Genomic DNA, 20,053 nt, shown 5'->3' on the forward strand with positions numbered 1-20,053 from the left:
CTTACTATGGAGGGAAGCTTCTCATCACCCAGGAGGAACTGCTGTGGAAATTCTTCTCTCACCTTCCCAGTGCTTAGTCTTTTGCCTGACTGATCGCACCCCGCCTTAGAGAGAGCTCTGCTCCCCTTGAGAACTGCCTACCTCACAAGGTAAAATGCAGTAAGATGAGATAACAGTACCAGCTGCCCAAAAATACAAAGCATTTGATTATGTGGAATACAAATTAAATAGCAGGGCACATAGTTCTCAGTTGTGATAAAGAAAGTCACATTTTGCAAACAGATTGTCAGTCAGCCATTTATTTCCAGGCAGGTTATCCCTAGCACTTTGAAAACCATATTGTGCTTTTAACCAGAGCCTCTCCCATTTTATATTTTTGTTATGTTAAATACAGTCTGATGTTCTGGACCTCACACTTTTTCTATACCACTTGAAGGGGGTCTCTGTCTCTCTCAGAAACTATGATACAGATCTTGTTCTGAAGGTGCACAGCCAGCTCTTTTTGCAGCTCCAGCAGAAAGCCTCGCTCAGTGTTGCTGTGCTCGCACAAGATCACGCTGATCCCTTTGGAAACAGCATCCAGGACGTCATGGTGGGACATCTCTCCTACCAATATAATTAAGATACTGGTTATTGATTAGGACTTGGGCACTTCGCTTGCAATTGAGACAGAAAAGAGCCAATGGCCGTGTTGGTTAGTGATCTTACAGGCATTGGCTGAAAAGCAGAGTACAATGCATACTTTTAAAAAATGCAGTGATGTGAACAGGTTTCAAGAAAGATCGATCTGGGCTCAATCCAGGCAAGTTCAGTGCCGAGGAAGAGGCCCTATAGGTACCAAAAAGCTTCATTTTCCAATTTCCCATACAACCACAAGGATGCATTGCAGGGAACTGAAGGCTGTGCATGGCTCTTGCATCCCCACCCAATCCGCCATCTTTCTTTTGTGCCTGTTTCCTGCATCTCACCTTTTCCCTTCTCCCCAAGACTTAATTAAAGCTGCGACACGAGATTTCCATGTGTGTTATGCTTGCTGCTCTTCACTCTGCCCCTTTGGTTTAACCGTTAAACCCAGTGTCTTCCCTACCTCGATTCCTAGGCAAACAAACAGGTTCTTTGAATCGACTGCTTTCATACATTATTATTGAGAGGTTCTTACCTGTGAGGTAGAGATCACTTTCTGTGCCTTTCAGAACGCTACTTCCTGAGCCGGCGCAAAGGGCAACCGCCTTCACCTGGGATTCTACAAAATGGTAAAACCCCATTGTTACGCCGTTGGTCCTCTCAGGGAGGCTGGGGAACCTGTGGCTCTCCCAAGGATCTGATGAGAGTTGAGGTCCAACAACATCGGTCCAGAGGGCAGCAGGTTCCCCATCCTTGTGCCAAGGAGCATTATGCAGTTTCCAAAGTTTTCTACAGGAGGAGGCTATAACTTGGCAGAAGAGCACCTTTTGCCTACAGGAAGTCTCATGTTCAGTTCCCACAACCAAACTCCAGCGTAAGTAAACCCTGGTCGCAATACCCTGAAAAACCTCCAGCAGCCGAAGACCGTAAGGAGCTGCTGCCAGGAAGATACCACTCAGCCCAGGTGGGCAAGCAGTCAAAGCCTGCATCCTAGATCCATATAATGCTATAAAACCAAGTTAAGTCCTCCACAAATCGTAGTGAGCTTCACCGCTTCAATTGTTACATGTTCCCCATTGTGAGACGGAACTACCTACCCTCAGAAAGATGTTCTGTTCAGAAGACATTTGTTTTGATCTACTCTCTCTTTGTGTTCATGTTTTTAAACCATTTCCAGAAGTTCCAGCTGGTCCAATTATAGACTGTCTGAACTTGCTTTAGTCACTTTTACTTCTGCAATTCTAAACACGCTTACTAGGGAGGAAGTCCCACTGAACTCAAAGATATTTACTTGGACGTAAGCCCCATTAAGATTGTGTATGGCCAAGACTGGCATTCAAGCAGTGTTTTATAATATTTATAACCTGCCTTTCCTTCAAGGATCTGAAGGCTGCTTACATGGCGAGGATACCTGGGCTGCCCTCGTTTAACAGTAGGAAGAAAAACAGTCACTTCAGAATTAACTGGCTCTCTTTGCTGCAGCAAGTGGACATTCTCCTGTTGTATACAAAACAATAGACCATTTATAGGAAGTAAGTAATGCATGTCTGTGGCCCAATGTTTCTTCATATGAGGAAATACCATACCCAATGATTTTCCAGCTCCAAGGGCTAGGCGAATATGAGACAGTCTTAAGTGGCTTTTCACTCGTTCAACCAAGGTGGAAATAGAAGCTGGCTCCTTCAGTGCACACAAGCGTCCCATGCCAGTATCTTCAAGAAGAGGCTGAGGAGAAGCAAAAATTAAAGAGTTCTTTTAGAAGGGCTTACACACATCTCGGCCCACCTCAACAAGTGACAGTTTCCCTAAATACAAGCACGTTTCCAAAGACATGTGATACTCTTAAAGGACTGTACTGTATCAGTTGTTCCAAAACGTTTTCCCCTCATGGGGACTGAAAGTCTGGGCAAGCTGCTTCCTGATTCTTCTGCCTGTTTTAAGCATTGTAAATGCACTTGTGGGACTTATAATTGCAATTTTATTGCTCCTTTCCTTTTTTTATACATTGCGTTTCGTATTACTTGGAATGCCATACAATGCAAATTGCAATAATACCAAATACAATATAAGCAATACAACAATACGAATATGTAATGCAGTGGATGTGCCACCTCCCATCTTCAACCACCGATTCACAAAAACACTGCAGAAGACCAGTTTGGGAACCCCTGGACTATTTCACGTAATTTGTTATTCTTTCTAATAAGTTATTTTAATATATTTTTTTGGAAAAGTTTTTATTGTTAAAATAATTCAGCATTAATACACATATATTACAAATATACAAACAAACATTTCATACAATCCTTAAAAGTGTTCAAACATACCTACACCCAATCCCACAGATAATTCCTTTTCCCATCACCATCCACCACCCTCACCCCACCTTTGTGTTAGACTTCCAATCTACCGTATTTTTTGCACCATAACACTCACTTTTTTCCTCCTAGAAAGTAAGGGGAAATGTCTGTGCGTGTTATGGAGGGAATGCCTACAGGTGGCATGCCTGCGGATTTTCCTCTAAAAACTATGTGCATGCTATGGTCGGGTGCGTGTTATAGAGCGAAAAATACGGTACTCAATTGCAATTTCTTTCCACTTCTATTACTTTCTTTCACATACCTTTAACCTAATTTCATACTTCTTTTTCTATTACACATTGTTATCCATCTTATTATTTCAGTATTTGAAACAGAACTTGTTTAATAGGAGTTATGATTTTTCAATATGAAAAAGTTATTAGTTGTTTTAATTTTTGATGTGCCAACAGAAAGACTGAGAGCCTTTGCATTCCTACCTGGGAGCAGGCCCCATGGGCTTCAGCAAAAATGCACAAGAACGGGCTGTAACTGGAGTCTCAGGACGTAAATGGATCCCAAACTGTCTTCAAATAGTGAATGCAGCCACAACTTCCTAGTCATCATTTATGTCATTGCAGCGGCTCATTCTACCCCACCCTAACAGCAACTAACCTAGTGGGAAGCACTGCCAGGAAACAGCAGTTGCATTCAGATCTGGAACACCACATTATATCTTTCATGAGATTACATTTCCTCTGAAATGTGTATGTGATGAGCAAATAACGCTAGTGGGATTTCAAGAAGTTCTGTAAATGATAGAGGACTATTGTATTGATGAAAACTTAAGTGTGTGAAGGTTTATAAAATGCAATATAAAATTAGGAAATGCGTATTTAAAAATTTGAATAGTGGATGATTGTCAGAGAGGTTGAAGGAAGTCTAAAGGAGAAAATATGTGATAAATTTAGATTGGATACTATAAATGTATGTTGGAAAATTTAATAAAAAATTAAAAAAGTAAAAAAGAGAGATTACATTTCCTCTCCAAAAGTTAAGGGGAAATGTGTGTGCTTCAGCAGAGAGGGAGAGCTGCGCATCGCCCCTTCAGCCAAGCGGGAGGAGAAATGGAAGGGGCTCCGTTTCTCCTTTCGCTTCGCTGAAGGGGCGCTGAGCAGAGAGGGGGAGATTTTTTTTTTCTTGTTCTCCCCCTCTAAAACAAGGTGTGTCCTATGGTCCAGTGCGTCCTGTAGAGTGAAAAATACGGTAACATTTGCTGCATAAAATAAGCGTTTGAAATCTTGCCCTCTACCCATCTCCGTCAGTTCCCAATCTTCTCTCTCACACCCAGGAAAGACCTCTCTTGGCTTCTGAAGCTTAACCTAGAGGCAGGGCACAGCAACCCTCCAAACAGAATCAACCTAACAGTGCAGTGAAACAGTTACCCAGAGGCTTCAAAAAGGTGTGTGAGACACACATCCAATATAACAGGGCTTCAGATGCTGCTGAACTACAACTCCCATCATTCCTGGTCACGGGCCATGCTTGCTGGGGCTGCTCACAGTTGTAGTTCAGCAGTCCCAAAGTTCCCCACACTTGCAATATAACGTTAAGTAGATATGGGCAGTGCTTTTGAATTCTGGTCCTGGAGGAGACTCTTGAGAGTCCCATGGACTGCAAGAAGATCAAACCTCTCCATTCTTAAGGAAATCAGCCCTGAGTGCTCACTGGAAGGACAGATCCTGAAGCTGAGGCTGCAGTACTTTGGCCTCCTCATGAGAAGAGAAGACTCCCTGGAAAAGACCCTGAGATGTTGGGAAAGATTGAGGGCACAAGGAGAAGGGGACGACAGAGGATGAGATGGTTGGACAGTGTTCTCGAAGCTACCAGCATGAGTTTGACCAAACTGCGGGAGGCAGTGGAAGACAGGAGTGCCTGGCGTGCTCTGGTCCAGGGGGTCACAAAGAGTCGGACATGACTAAACGACTAAACAACAAAGATATGGACAGACAAGCTGTGCATCAAGGGTTATTGATAGAGAAGGGGAGGGGCTCTTTTAAGCTCATTGAGGTGGCTGGCCCATTCATTCCACCTCCTTCCTAAGATAGAAGTCTTCTACTCTTCCATCAGAGCACGGTATATTTTGCAGCCTCAGGCCAGACCCCTTCCTCAAAGCAAGCCTGGATGGCTCAGTTGCTTAAAGCATGGTGCTGCTAATGCCAAGGTAGCAAGTTTGATCCCTGTATGAGGCAGCTGCATATTTCTGCAGGGCTAGATGATCCTCGGGGACGCGGGTGGCGCTGTGGTCTAAACCACAGAGCCTAGGGCTTGCCGATCGGAAGGTCAGTGGTTCGAATCCCCGTGATGACGGGGTGAGCTCCCGTTGCTCGGTCCCACCTAGCAGTTTGAAAGCACAGCAAAGTACAAGTAGATAAATAGGTACCACTCTGGCGGGAAGGTAAACAGCGTTTCCGTGCGCTGCTCTGGTTTCGCCAGAAGCGGCTTAGTCAAGCTGGCCACATGACCTGGGAAAACTGTCTGTGGACAAACGCCAGCTCCCTCGGCCAGTAAAGCGAGGTGAGCGCCGCAACCCCAGAGTCATTCACCACTGGACTTAACTGTCAGGGGCCCTTTACCTTTAGATGATCCTCGCGATGCCTCCCAATTCTTGGAATTCTCTGTTTCCATGCACACATGTGACTTACCTTCTGTAATGATACGATTTCAGTCTTTTGATAGAGAAGACTGTTCTGGGAGAGCAAGGCCACCACGTGCAGCAGGGCTTGCTGGGTGCAGTTCACGCCGACTCGTGTCTGCTCTTCCCCTTCAACCCTTGGGGAAATTGTAACTTTTTAATATTCTTTTTTTAAAAAAAAATCAGTTGTGATCTACTAATTATGCTTTGGGTGAATAACATTAACTCCAATGCTCTCTTGAAAGTAGGCTCAGAAGCTCCTGCTGCTTCTCTACCCCATCCATGGTCTTTGGCCCTCCAGACGTTGATGGACTCTCTGCCGTCATCCCTCATTACTGGCTCCTAGTTGGGACTGATGAGAGTTGGGGTCCAACAATATCTGCAGAGACTTCAGAGAGGTGTGACTAGCCCAAGGTCACCCAGCAGCTGCATGTGGAGGAGCGGGGCATCGAACCCGGTTCACCAGATTACGAGTCTGCCGCTCTTAACCACTACACCACACTGGCTCTCACGATATCCACAATGTTCACTCATCTCCCATAATATGATATTGGGGGTTACAAATTCTGTTGTAGTGTCTGGTGGCAGTTATGGATTGGATGAGGATGAAGAAACGGAAGCTTTATCCAGTTAAGATGGACATACTGGGGACTAGAGGATCTAGTGATCTTAGGAGGTATTTCGCATGTTCTGGAAAGAGTTGCCTTCCCTCTGAAGGTTTGGGGTTTTCTGGATATAGCCCTGCTCCTGGGTGCTCAAAGTAGCCAGAAATGGCTTCTACCAACATTATCTTATTTAATTCATACAGTAAATTTCTATCCTGCTTTTCACCACACAGCAATCCTAGGGCAAGTTACTTTCTAAATGTAAACCAATATACCAAACATTCGTTAAAAGTCATTAACACCAAACCAAGATTCTTAACACATCATTCCACAATTTGCTCCTCCAGCTGAGCCCTTTCCTGGAAAAACAGCGCCTGGTCTTATTCATACTCTAGTCGCTTTTGGATTAGATTATCTAGGGAATCGGCTTGTCTGCAGAAAAAGGGGTTGGCAAATCACAATTTCTGACTGGGCCAGCAAGGCCACCCGCCAGAATTGTTGGTTTCTGTTTAGAGTGAAACACCTTGGGTAGCCTTCAACATTACCTGGCGGGAACAGTTGTGATAAGCGACACCTCTGGCACCCCACGCAAACTGGACAAAATTGTGTCTAGGTTGTCATCCGGGCAAGCGGTAAACTCAACACGGAAAGACCCCCCTGTGGGGTAACTGGAAGCTGTTGCAGGCTGCAAGGGAGCAGAGCTGCAGGCACCTGAGGAAAAAGAAAAATAGCACGTTAAAGGATTTCAACAACACACAAGGCAAAGTTCTATCTTCCTTGCAACCAGATAATGTATTTTCTGAAAGTATGGTAGATATCATAAGATTTTAGCCAGGTCTCCAAGCACCCATCAGCTTCAGCCAGCATGGCCACTGGACACACGACAGGAGCTCAAGTCCAACAACATCTAGAGGACAAGAGGTTGGGAAGGCTTCTCTAGGAAATCTGTCAGCAAATTGAATGTACAGAAAGACAATGTTCTGCACTGCTTTAGAAAGTCTGTTCATTTCATAAAGCCCTAGTCACCATTTATGTCGGTGTTAGACCTCTCTCTTCCTATAACCATGCAGTGATTCCATGGCAGCGTTTATTTATAATTATAAAAAGGTAAAGGGACCCCTGACCATAAGGTCCAGTCGTGACCGACTCTGGGGTTGCGGCGCTCATCTCGCTTTATTGGCCGAGGGAGCCGGCGTACAGCTTCTGGGTCATGTGGCCAGCATGACTAAGCCGCTTCTGGCGAACCAGAGCAGCGCACGGAAACGCCGTTTACCTTCCCGCCGGAGCAGTACCTATTTATCTACTTGCACTTTGACGTGCTTTCGAACGGCTAGGTTGGCAGGAGCAGGGACCGAGCAACGGGAGCTCACCCTGTTGTGGGGATTCGAACAGCTGACCTTCTGATTGGCAAGTCCTAGGCTCTGTGGTTTAACCCACCGTGCCACCCATGTCCCTTCATTTATAATTATATCCCTCCCTTATTCCGAGGAACTCAGGGTGGAACATGTGAAGATCCTAGATTGCCTCCTAGCCTAGGCTCGGACCGAGACTGCGGCCATGTGACTGCAATGACTACATTTAGATGTCATCAGACTACGTTGATATAAAAAAGCCGGGTCAGATTTTTTCAGAAGATGAACGGCAAATGCAATCCAGATTCAGCTGGTGAACTGGAATGCAGACCTTGCTGATTCCACAAACAAGTCAAAAGTAGAAAATAGGCTGAATTGATGAAACTTGTGCCACAAGTCAGGAATAAGTGTGTGAGTGTGAGCCCACAGTCCATTCCTAAGCACTTAAGCGTGGTGAAGAGATTGGCCGTGAATTCACATCTGCACTGCTTCAGTATAATAGGGCAGCTTCTACATTCACTGACACAGCAATCCTTTGCAAGCCATTGAGCTTGGTGTCTGTGCAGCACTTTTCAAGAGCAGAAAATATCAACATTAAATGTTAGGAGGAACATTAGTGTTGTTGTTTTTTAAAAAAGGGCTGATATGTTATGGTTGGTTTTCTTCATGCATGGCCCATCCCAATATATAACTTTTGACATTCATTTTATATTTAAAAACAGTAATGTCTCACCAAGTCCTTTTGCAAGCCAGTTATTGACTCCATGAGGTACAGCGTCATACGCGGTATGTGGAGAATAAATTCCAATTCGGTTCTCCAAGGCTCGGATCACAAGACGTTCCTTCCACGTTTTCCATGTTACGCGTTTCAGTGGTTGGAAAATAGGTGGGTGGTAAGAGAGAATGAGATCGGCCTTTTTCTGCAGGGCTTCTTCCATCACTTCCTCTGTGAGGTCATTGGTCAAGAAGAGGGTGCGGACAGAATGAGGAGGGCTTGGCTCAACCAGGAGCCCCACATTGTCCCAACTTTCGGCCAGAGAGAGCGAAGCAAAATCATTAAGGGAAGAAACGAGAACTTTCAGATCCATGAAGGATCGCACAGTCAAATTGATCAAAGACCGTATGTGCAAGAACTGCCTCGGAATCCGATTCAGTTGCATACAGGTTCCTAAAGAACCTGAAAGGTAAGGAAGAAGAAAAAATCAGTAGGTCTACCAATATTTATTTTATTTCATAAAATTTATATACCAAGTGTAGAAAAACCTCAGAGAGTTTTACAACAGGGGTAGGCAACCTAAAGAGGGACGCGGGTGGCGCTGTGGTCTAAACCACAGAGCCTAGGGCTTGCCAATCGGAAGGTTGGCGGTTCGAATCCCCGCGACAGGGTGAGCTCCCGTTGCTCGGTCCCTGCTCCTGCCAACCTAGCAGTTTGAAAGCACGTCAAAGTGCAAGTAGATAAATAGGTACCACTCCGGTGGGAAGGTAAACGGCGTTTCCGTGCGCTGCTCTGGTTCGCCAGAAGCGGCTTAGTCATGGTGGCCACATGACCTGGAAGCTGTACGCCGGTCTCCCTCGGCCAATAAAGCGAGATGAGCGCCGCAACCCCAGTCGGACCTAATGGTCAGGGGTCCCTTTACCTTTACCTTTAGGCAACCTAAGGCCCATGGGCGGGGGGTTGTTTAACTGGCCCACAAGCCGCCCTTGAACCCAGTCGCCCGCTTGGCGAGTCCCTACGTGCTGCGCTAAAGTGGCACAGCACGGGGACTCGCTTCTGCAGCACCATGTGCATGCGCCAAAAATCATGTCTGCACAGACACAGATGCCGGAAATCGCGGGCGCACACGCTCACACACACGCACAATCCGGCCCACAGAGTGATCTCTGCTGTAGTGAACCGGGCCAGGCGAGGTAAACCTTGCCAACCCCTGGTTTACAATAAAAGATAAAACAATAAAATTATCACTAAAAAAAGTACAACCATAATTTAAAACATGTAGAAGATTAAGCCTGCAGTAGAATAAGACTAAAACAGAACTCCTACAAGCTTCCTAAACATCTGGGTAGGGTAAGATGCAATAGAATATTAAAGAAATACACCCCTTAAGAATTTAAAACAACTCTTGTTTAATGCAGAACTGAAAATGAATGGCAAATAAATTCACAGGAAATTTTCCAGTCATAACATATTCTCTGGGAATGTTACATCTGTCATGAGCAAACTGCCTAACCATGGACAGGATTTTAGCAGCAAGGATTCCACCAAAATTTTGTCCAAAGTGTTTTGACAAAAAGGTTCAGAACCACTGTTCACAGGATTAACCATGGGGATGGGAAAATTGTGCGCCTCTTTGCAGTGCTACAGCTGAGCTTGAGCACTACTGTGTACTAGATTTTGAAGAAATTTTGCATCCAAGGAATTTACACTGTAGCAGCAAACAACACAATTGCTGGCCTCATCCAAACTTTCATTTCTCTAACAATGTGGTAATAGCCGAAGTCTCCCCAGCTTTTTTTTGGTGGGGGAGAGAAATTTCCCCTCCGCTGCAAATAAATCTTCTCCCCATTTATTCTCAATCCACACTTTTTTTGAACAGCTGGTTTTAAAAACTCATAGATAGATGTAAAAAGCTCATCACAGTGGAAATTATCTGGGCTACTCTTTTAAAAGAAAAAAAACACCCTCTAAAGGGCAAAAGCTCAAGAAAAAGCAAGAGATCTACTCTCACAGAAGTGAATTTAGAAAAGTAGACTCACTAGTGTCCACACGTTACCAAAAAACCCCACCTCTATTCCAGTTAGAATAACCTAGTGGGCCAAAAATCGAAACGACAAGAAGCACAAAAATCCTGGCTACAAAACTTGTCATTTATAAAATCCTTCTACTGTATTAAGTATTTCAGGGGTAGAGAATATGCTTTAATATGAACGTCCCAAAAGTGAATGTGTGGGGGAGCGAATAAAGAGGTGAACAGGAAGAGGGCAGGGAGACGGATGTTACTCTGTGCAAAGAGACGGTAATAATTTAAAAAACCCAAGCCCTGCATGCATTTTCTTGCATGCATTTTTTTGGTACTTACAGAACGTGCAGAACGAGGATCAGGATGAACCGGAGCCCACCCAGGCCTGACTCTGCTCGGCTCCTCCTTCGCTCCGCGGCCCAAATCCGGCGCCGCCTCCTGCCCCCCCGGCGGGCTCCCAGGCTCGGGGAAGCGCTACTTCCTGCCCGGGTCCCACGAGGAGCAAAGCGGCTCCCAGGTTGCCGTCCCTTCTTAGGTAAGCGGTGAGCGGCGCAGGATCAGAGCCCGACCCTTTGCAGTGCAGGATCTGTTCATTTGCAGCGGGGGGCGGGGTGGAGATGAAGCGGGTTGATCAAAATGTATTTCTGCAACAATAAACAATAAAAACAAGAGTTCGTAGCTGCAGTAGCAGCCTTGATTTTCACTGGCCGCCTCCTCCTCCTCCTCCTCCTTCTTCCTCTTCTTCTTCTTCTTCTTCTTCTTACCCCGCCCATCTGCCACTCTGGGCGGCTCCCAACAGAATATTAAAAACATGCTAAAATATCAAACATCAAAAATTTACCTAAACAAAGTAGGGGGGGAGAGGAAGTAAGGATGCTGCGTCCCTGATATTTCGCTTACCTGGGAGAAAGTGCTCCTGAACTCAGCGTGTATTCTTCAGATCAGGTTATATCTTGCTCTTTGGATGTAAGTCCCACCCCAGTTCAGTGGTGTTTACTTCTGAGTAAACATGCTTAGGATCAGGTCATAGGAGCCAACTCCTAGGGGCCAAGGGGTCCCCCCCATATTGTATTCAAGTTGGCACCCCTAGATCAGCTTGCACAGAGCAATGTATTTGGTGAAACCAGAATGCTATGTGTTTGTGTATATAGTTGCTGTAAACAAAAAATTGCCCTTTTCCCTTATGGGGTATCCAAGATCCCATATAGAGTCCTTACATAGGTTCCCTATTGGTAAGAGAGAATAACAGAGGCCAACCAGAGAATATTGAGAAGCAAAGCAGCTAGTAAGCTTGATCTTTATTGATCTGTTGCAACAGGGTGCTCCCCTCACCCGCAGGAGAGAGGAGGAACCCAGAAAAATGGTGCGCAAGACTTTTGAAATTGCCACCCTGTAGATCAAGACCACCCCCAGAAACATCATACATACATCACAGAAGGGGTGTAACCTAAGACCACCCCTCAGATACATCATACCTACATCACAGAAAAGGCAGTCTTAAAACAGAAATTTGAATGTCGTTTTTTCTCCTGTCGTTATTTATCTCCTGTCTGGCAGGTCACTTGATTGGATTGCCTGGGTAGCCTGGCCAGTCTTTTGTAATGATAAATACCACACCCTATTTATATCTTAAATGTGCCCTTAAGACAGGAAAGAGACAATGGGGAGGTTTCCCACTTTGACCTTGCAGAGAAAACATTTGCTTAATTTAGGAATCAAAATGGTTCCAGGTCAGTCTTACTGTGCTGATCTATGTACGTGCTTGGTTAGTACACTTATGAACATTACCATATATCTAAGACCATAAAATTCCTATCACACAGTGCTACCTCAATATTAAACGTAGCTTTAATGCTAAGCCTAGGACTTGCCAATCAGAAGGTCGGTGGTTCGAATCCCCGTGACGGGGTGAGCTCCCGTTGCTTGGTCCCTGCTCCTGCCAACCTAGCAGTTCGAAAGCACGTCAAGGTGCAAGTAGATAAATAGGTACCACTCCAGCGGGAAGGTAAACAGCGTTTCCATGCACTGCTCTGGTTCGCCAGAAGTGGCTTAGTCATGCTGGCCACATGACCCGGAAGTTGTACGCCGGCTCCCTCGGCCAATAAAGCGAGATGAGCGCTGCAGCCCCAGAGTCGGCCACGACTGGACCTAATGGTCAGGGGTCCCTTTACCTAATATTAAATAGCTTTAACATTGATGTAGATGTAACATGAATGACAGGAGTGTGAGAGACAGGGGTGGGGAATGATGTATAGAGCTGTCCTGAAGGTCAGATCACCTGATTCTTAAGGATAGACACGTACTTATTATTTCCAGATAGGAAGTGCAGAATCTCTCAAATTTAAAGGTTCCCATGGAGAGGGAAAACAAAATATATCTGCTAGCAGCCTATGTGGAAGGGGTCCCAAAATGGGGTTGTTGTTACATCAATGGTGAATAGATGAGGTTGCTTTTTTTCTTTTGGGTAGCTTATTATCCTAGAAAAAATATCAGCCATTTTTTTATATAGAGCAAGGAGTGGGTGAAGGCGAAAGGGGTAAGATTATGATGTTGCTGTTGGCAATCTTCTTAAGAAAGAAGAAGAAGCAACAAACTGAATTTACGTATTCTTTCTCTCCCACCTCCCATGTCAAATCATGATGCTCTGTCTTCTGTTGCTGCAGAATTGTGAAATCCTGACGGGTTCAGATGCTGTTGCCTCTTCTGATATGCTTTGCATTCCTGGCCAGCAAAGATGGTAAGACTGGTTGTTTCAGTACCCTATCTGCTTTTAAGATAACCATTGGAGACTTCCATAAATAATCTTCCAGTTTAGTTTCATAATACAGTTATTTAGTAGCCCAATTGTTTTTATTTTGATTATATATTTTGTTGTTTTATATTTTGATTTTGTTCTGTGAACCGCCCTGAGATTTCCGGGTACAGTGGTACCTCTAGATATGAACGGGATCCGTTCCGGAGCCCCGTTCGCATCTAGAAGCAAACGTAACTAGCGATGGCACGTCTGCGCACGCACGCGTCGCTTTTCACCGCTTCTGCGCATGCGCGTGACGTCATTTTGAGCGCATGCGCAAGTGGCAAAACCCAGAAGTAATGCGCTCCGTTACTTCTGGGGTGCCACAGAGCGCAACTCGAACGCGCTCAACTCAAAGCGTATTCAACCTGAGGTATGACTGTATAGGGCACCATATAGATTCAATTATTATTATTATTATTAATAAATAATAATAATGATAGTATAAAGTGCTTCTCACACATCACATTATCTCGGTAATCCTCTCAATTTTAAAAAAGTGGTTTTGTTTCTTAGACTTGTATATCACTTTACATTAAAAAGCAATTTACAATGCAGTAGACCTGCAACTGACACGGTGGTTAACGTTCCATGGATAGTGCATAAAGCCAAAATCACACATAGTGAAAACACATTGGGTGCAGTGGCAGGTGGGATTGCAAAAGTTTCTGCCTTCCCTTTGAATTTTTATTGTTTTACCAAGTGCATAAAGCCGAATGCACACAAGTTAAATGTGCCAAAGTTGCGGGTCTACTGTACATGTAAAATGCAGTAAAACATAATAAAAACATTGAAACAAATGAACAAAATCCATACAGTAATAATTATATAAGACAGATACTAAAGCCTGGATTGGATAGCTTTAACTAAAAACTAATGATGGGCATGCTTGATTTAAGATTTTAATTCTTCCCCACTTCCCAGACTGTGACCTTTAACTCAGCTGCATGTACTTCCTGTGTCATATGCATAGGACCCGTCCTCCATAAATACCTTTCAGTTGAATTATTTTTTCCTCTGGGCTGCAGGCTTGATCAGGACTTCAGCACAAATGTTCTTTAGGCCTTTCCCCTAAACATTCCTGAAGCATCTTTGCGGAAGCCAGTTGAATGCCCATAGCTCCTTGCATTGTAATTCCTGCAAGAGGGGTCAAGTTTCTACAATCGGAAAACCTGCCTGTTTGAAGGGAGAGTTTTGTTTGCATCCTGATATTCTATGTGTGCATTCTGAGCCAGATACTTGGGCCGGGGTGGAGGCAAAGCTAACTAGTTGTGGAAATGCATTACTTTACTTGCAAAAGGATAGCTAAACAGAATTTGGAGGCGGTGTGTGTTATTGGTTTGTTGTTTTTATTTTTATTATATATATTGTGGTTTTATATTTTGATTTTGTTCTGTGAACCGCACTGAGACCTCCAGGTATAGGGCAGTACAGTGGTACCTCAGGTTACATACACTTCAGGTTACAGACTCTGCTAGCCCAGAAATATTACCTCGGGTTAAGAACTTTGCTTCAGGATGAGAACAGAAATCGTGCAGCGGCTGCGCAGCGGCAGCAGGAGGCCCCATTAGCTAAAGTGGTGCTTCAGGTTAAGAACAGTTTCAGGTTAAGAACTGACCTCCGGGACAATTTAAGTACTTAACCCGAGGTACCACTGTATATAAATTCAATCAATCAATCAATCAATAAAATAAAAGAATAAATATTAAACTTTTTGGCTGTCTGCAAATAATTTCAAGATACTTTTGTGTGTGCTGCTCCTCTTGCTCTGAGATAACCCGGCTTAATTGTATTGCTGATTTGGCTGCTGTTTGCCTGGACTGCTGTGAATAAATAAAAATTTTTCCTCAAACCCCCCCCCCCCCCAGGCTGTGACCTTACACACTGATGTGGGAGAAATTAAAATAGAGCTATTCTGTGAAAGAGCACCCAAGGCATGTGAAGTAAGTGATGCCCCCCCTCTCTTTCCTCCCCCCCCTGCCCCCATACACACTACAGGAGGGGGGGACGGGACACATTGCTCTTTACAGTGGTCTGAACTGATGGCTTGCAAAGAGCTGCTGAATTTAGGCTAAAGGGCTACAGGTTGCCCACCTCTGTCTGTTAAATAATATAAGCAGCCACCTTCCATGTTTAGATTTCATATACCAAATTGAGAGCCGGTGTGATGAGTTAGTTGAGTGTGTTGGACTAGTATCTGGGAGACCAGGGTTCAAATTCCCCACTCTGCCATGAAGCTAACTGGATGTCATTGGGTCAGGCACTGACATCGGGTCACTCTTAGCCTAACCTACCCCATTGCTTTTGAATTATGGTGCTGGAGGAGACTCTTGAGAGTCCCATGGACTGCAAGAAGATCAAACCTCTCCATTCTTAAGGAAATCAGCCCTGAGTGCTCGCTGGAAGGACAGATCCTGAAGCTGAGGCTCCAGTACTTTGGCCACCTCATGAGAAGAGAAGACTCCCTGGAAAAGACCCTGATGTTGGGAAAGATGGAGGGCACAAGGAGAAGGGGACGACAGAGGACGAGATGGTTGGACAGTGTTTGCGAAGCTACCAGCATGCGTTTGACCAAACTGCGGGAGGCAGTGGAAGGCAGGAGTGCCTGGCGTGCTCTGGTCCATGGGGTCACGAAGAGTCGGATACAACTAAATGACTAAACAACAACAACCCCATGGGGTTTTTGTAGGGATTAAATGGGGAGGGGGAGAATCATGTATGCGACCTTCAGCTCCTGGGAGGAAATGGTTGGATAAAAATAGAATAAAATAATTCAGTTAAATTAAATTCTCATTAAGGTACAATCGAACATGAAAAGGTAGGTAGGGTTAGTGAATCATCCTTGTTTCCTCTTAGAATAGGTGCCTTCATTCCTTAGTAGGCAGTCTGCTGTAATTAAAAGAGCTACGCCCTGACGCCTTTGCACCCGCTGATCCAGTTTCCTTTGAGGCAAGTTCTGTTTTCAAAATAGTTTCACCAGATAAAGATAAGCCAGTCTTCAGTTCATTCCATCGGCTGCAAATAGTAGAACGTAATATAAATGACCTGCTGGGATGCGGGTGGCGCTGTGGGTTAAACCATAGAGCCTAGGACTTGCTGATCAGAAGGTTGGCGGTTCAAATCCCAGTGACAGGGTGAGCTCCCGTTGCTCAGTACCTGCTCCTGCCAAGCTAGCAGTTCGAAAGCATGTCAAAGTGCAAGTAGATAAATAGGTACCGCTCTGGTGGGAAGGTAAACGGCGTTTATGTGCTCTGGTTCGCCAGAAGCGGCTTAGTCATGCTGTATGCCGGCTCCCTCGGCCAATAAAGCGAGATGAGCACCTCAACCCCAGAGTCGGTCACGACTGGACCTAATGGTCAAAGGCCCCTTTACCTTTAACATAAATGAATGTGGTGTTCGGGTAAAGATTTGTTATTTCATAACAACAGATGAAAATTAAAAGATGAAAAACCAAGCAAGAATAAAAAGGGGGAAAAGGAAAGGGAAAAAAGAATGAAAGAAAAAAGTAAGAATAAAAGTTGTATACACATAAAGGAAGACTATTTATGTCATTTGATTCCCAAGTATCATTCCAGATTTGTCAAGGTTGTCTTGAAAAAGATGCTTCCACTGTGTATGTAACAAAGGGATGCCAAATTGTACAAAATTTGTCTGGAGGTTTTAGTCCTTGTCTAAATCTCAAATTATGTGGAACTTTCTCCATTGTAGCTATATTAATATAAAATGAATGCTGGTTAGATGAAAGGTTCTTCCAGGCAGGAGTTTATTTTGCATCGCCAGCAGCTTGTCTATGCAAGTTTTACACACAGTTGTTTTTAGCAAAATTTTGTTACATTTTAATCTGGATTTTCTAACACCACAAAAAATCAGATTGGCAAAAAATAATGGTTTAAATAATTTAAAGGTTACAGCAGTTAGTGCTGGAAAGAAAAGGGAAAAGAAAGGAACATGTGATTCAAAGGGGACAAAATTTTATGTCCTCGTACCATTTTGCATTTTACTGCTGGTTTATTTCTTAACTAGGCTTCTGGTTCTTTTTCTAGAATTTTCTGGCACTCTGCGCTAGTAACTACTACAATGGCTGTATTTTTCACCGGAATATCAAAGGATTTATGGTGCAGACTGGAGATCCCACAGGTAATTCCTTTTTTTAAAGTTAGATATGTCTTAAACCATTCTCTTGGAGGACTGAGAGAAGCATCAGTCAACATGAGAAGTGTTGTTGTGCTGTTGAATTCTTTCAAACAAATAGTTACTAAATTTGAATTTTAAAAGGCAGTACTGTATATGCAAGGAAGGCCAGGCAAGGCTACAGGGCTGTATAGATCGTATTTCAAAAAAAGTATCCAGTGCATCACAATCATAATACTTAGTGTGTTTGTAGAGCCCCATTAGAGCAATCTTATAATGTAGGCCAACTCTAATATCCCATGTTACCTATGAAGACTTGAGATGCGGAGAATAGTGGTCTAAGAGTGGCAAGTTCACGGTGGTGAGAATTGAATTGAAAGTCTGCAAACCAGGAGATTCTCAATTTGACCTCCTGATTCGCAGCTCAGTCTCTTAGTGAAATGGCTGGTTCTTCTATACAACAGGAAATTGAGAAAGCACTCGTTAGTGAAGGTGCAAAATATGTCAGAAAAGGTCAGTTGCAAGTGGAATCTCCTGGGACTTTTCTTAGATCAGTGGACTCTGCTCAGATATTGATGGCATCCACCTGGTTCCTTCATGCTGCCCTGTTAATATCATCCTTTGCCAACAGAGAGATTGGAGCCAGTCAGATCAATGTCTGTTTCCTTTGAAATTGGTGGTAATATTTAACCCTTGTACCTAATTACTATTGGGACGCGGGTGGCGCTGTGGGTTAAACCACAGAGCCTTGGACTTGCCAATCAGAAGGTCGGTGGTTCGAATCCCCGTCACGGGGTGAGCTCCCGTTGCTTGGTCCCTGCTCCTGCCCACCTAGCAGTTCAAAAGCACGTCAAAGTGCAAGTAGATAAATAGGTACCACTCCAGCGGGAAAGGTAAACGGTGTTTCCGTGCGCTGCTCTGGTTCGCCAGAAGCGGCTTAGTCATGCTGGCCACATGACCCGGAAGCTGTACGTCGGCTCCCTCGGCCAGTAAAGCGAGATGAGCAACGCAACCCCAGAGTCGGTTACGACTGGACCTAATGGTCAGGGGTCCCTTTACCTTTACCTAATAACTATGCAAGTCCTAAATCATCCGAAAGGTGCTTAACAAGGGGAAATCTAGGGGATTAGGCTTAGCCTTTGAGTTCTATGATATTACCCAGGGAGATAATAGCGTCATAAATAGGTTGCTTCTGAAATGGAGGTACAGTACACTCCTCCCAATTACTGTGCTCTTGCATATTTGGGGAGCTCGAGGGAGAGGCATAGGGTGTTCTCTGATCTGCGGTGAGGTTTTTGAGAAATGAGAAATGGCCTAAGTCTGTTATGCTGCTGAGAAAGTCTTTTTGTTATTTCTTGCCTTTTTTCCAAACAGCAGCACAAATCAGAGAGGACATCTCCTGTTGCTTAGTCATCACCAATTTGCTAAGGACTTAAGGGAGATATGTGTATGTTGTGGACATGGGGAAAAGGTGCCTGAATTTGTAGGAATTCTGCTAACCTATCTACCCAACTTCCCCCATCCCTCTTGTTCTTTCAGGCTCCGGAAAAGGAGGAAATAGCATTTGGGGCAGAAAATTTGAAGATGAATACAGTGAATACTTAAAAGTATGTTTTGCTTTGTTCATTAACAGTTTCTTGTTGCTGTATGTTTATGTGAACAGGGAAGTTGCCCTTTTTTTGGCTTGGAAGGAAACGACACAAACCCAGAGATGTAGTAGCATATAATAATAATTTATTGCATTTTAGTGTGTTACATTTTAAGACGATCTGGTGAAAGGCAGGATAAAAATGCTATAATAATAAAAAAAACCTTGTTTTGGGGTCCCCACTCCCACTTTCCATCTTCCTCTCTCAGCACAGTGTCCGTGGAGTTGTTTCTATGGCAAATAATGGCCCAAATACAAATGGGTCTCAGTTCTTCATCACCTACGGCAAACAGCCACACCTGGACATGAAATACACCGTGTTTGGGAAGTGAGTATTACAGTATTGAATTGTATAATGCAGGATTTAATTCTGTCGTCATACTCGAGCTGGCGGCCACATGAACTGCGTCATGCCAGCCTTAAGTTTTTATGTATATCAGAAGACGTATCATTCCGGGAGGTTGAAAAATTTTCATCCGAAGTTTGTGCCTTTCTGTGCAGGGAGGTTCTCATTGCTATTTTTCATTTCTTGCCTGCTCAAACAGGGTAATCGATGGCTTGGATACCCTGGATGAGCTGGAGAAACTGCCAGTGAACGAGAAGACATTCCGCCCCCTTAATGACGTCCATGTTAAAGATGTTACAATCCACGCAAACCCTTTTGCTCAGTAGCTGCAAAGCGCCCATGCAGATTCCTGGCTTGAAAAACTGCTGGTGGGTCTTTGCAGACACATGGGCTTGTGCCTTCTCTTGGAATTACGGACTTCCCAAGCTGTTCAGATTTCAGCATTTCATGGGGGGGGGGGAGGCCACCGTTTGATGTGTGAAATTGTACACATTTAACAAACCTGAGCTAACGTTTTTAAAATAAATAAATAAATACATATATATATATATATTAATCAACTCATGTTTTCATGTTAAATTCCATCTGGATTATACCAGCTGTTCTTTCAAAATGCTTTGTATGCAGACTCTTGTCTTCAAGGCCGGGGTTGGTTGAACAATTGGGACAAATGGTGTAATAGTCCCACAACCTTATGGCAGGCCTCATCTACACACCTCAGTGGCCAGCTTGTAGTTTAATTTCCCTCCCTCCAGGACTCCCTCACACCCAGCCAAAATGCAGCCCATAGAAGAAGCCTCCTTGCTCCACATTGACATTGCCC

The 20,053-nt window shown here is 44.3% G+C and overlaps 2 protein-coding genes across 3 annotated transcripts; one reads left to right on the forward strand and one right to left on the reverse strand.

Moving 5' to 3' along the window:
• Positions 1-283: 283 nt before the first annotated feature.
• NIF3L1 (NGG1 interacting factor 3 like 1) lies at positions 284-10,746 on the reverse strand. 2 transcript variants are annotated; one of them, XM_053361197.1, is made up of 8 exons: positions 10,651-10,739; positions 9,423-9,498; positions 8,307-8,750; positions 6,767-6,932; positions 5,627-5,753; positions 2,211-2,349; positions 1,160-1,243; positions 284-606 (listed from the first exon to the last, which is right to left on the reverse strand). In XM_053361197.1, exons 3-8 carry the CDS (start codon positions 8,731-8,733, stop codon positions 422-424), a joined length of 1,128 nt encoding a protein of 375 aa, XP_053217172.1. In that variant the 5' UTR covers positions 8,734-8,750; positions 9,423-9,498; positions 10,651-10,739; the 3' UTR covers positions 284-421. The 2 variants fall into 2 exon arrangements, with proteins under 2 accessions (XP_053217172.1, XP_053217163.1); XM_053361188.1 differs by lacking the exon at positions 9,423-9,498 and having other exon boundaries at positions 10,651-10,746.
• Positions 10,744-19,772, forward strand: PPIL3 (peptidylprolyl isomerase like 3). Its single transcript, XM_053361206.1, has 7 exons — positions 10,744-10,846; positions 12,975-13,048; positions 14,974-15,048; positions 17,149-17,242; positions 18,776-18,843; positions 19,094-19,212; positions 19,430-19,772. Exons 2-7 carry the CDS (start codon positions 13,046-13,048, stop codon positions 19,554-19,556), a joined length of 486 nt encoding a protein of 161 aa, XP_053217181.1. The 5' UTR covers positions 10,744-10,846; positions 12,975-13,045; the 3' UTR covers positions 19,557-19,772.
• Positions 19,773-20,053: the final 281 nt, after the last annotated feature.

The sequence above is a fragment of the Podarcis raffonei genome, chromosome 1 (genome assembly GCF_027172205.1).
Source record: "Podarcis raffonei isolate rPodRaf1 chromosome 1, rPodRaf1.pri, whole genome shotgun sequence".
In the NCBI taxonomy this organism is placed as follows: Eukaryota; Metazoa; Chordata; class Lepidosauria; order Squamata; family Lacertidae; genus Podarcis; species Podarcis raffonei.

Excerpts from the sequence above, each read along its gene's own strand:
- NIF3L1 (XM_053361188.1), bottom strand. The coding sequence starts at position 8,733 with ATGCAACTGAATCGGATTCCGAGGCAGTTCTTGCACATACGGTCTTTG. Across the intron at positions 6,933-8,306 it reads CTGGCTTGCAAAAGGACTTG|GTGCCTGCAGCTCTGCTCCC; the intron begins GTGAGACATTAC and ends CTTTTTCCTCAG. Across the intron at positions 1,244-2,210 it reads TGGAGCTGGAAAATCATTGG|AATCCCAGGTGAAGGCGGTT; the intron begins GTATGGTATTTC and ends ACCATTTTGTAG.
- PPIL3 (XM_053361206.1), top strand. Across the intron at positions 15,049-17,148 it reads GAGCACCCAAGGCATGTGAA|AATTTTCTGGCACTCTGCGC; the intron begins GTAAGTGATGCC and ends TTCTTTTTCTAG. Across the intron at positions 19,213-19,429 it reads AAATACACCGTGTTTGGGAA|GGTAATCGATGGCTTGGATA; the intron begins GTGAGTATTACA and ends CTGCTCAAACAG.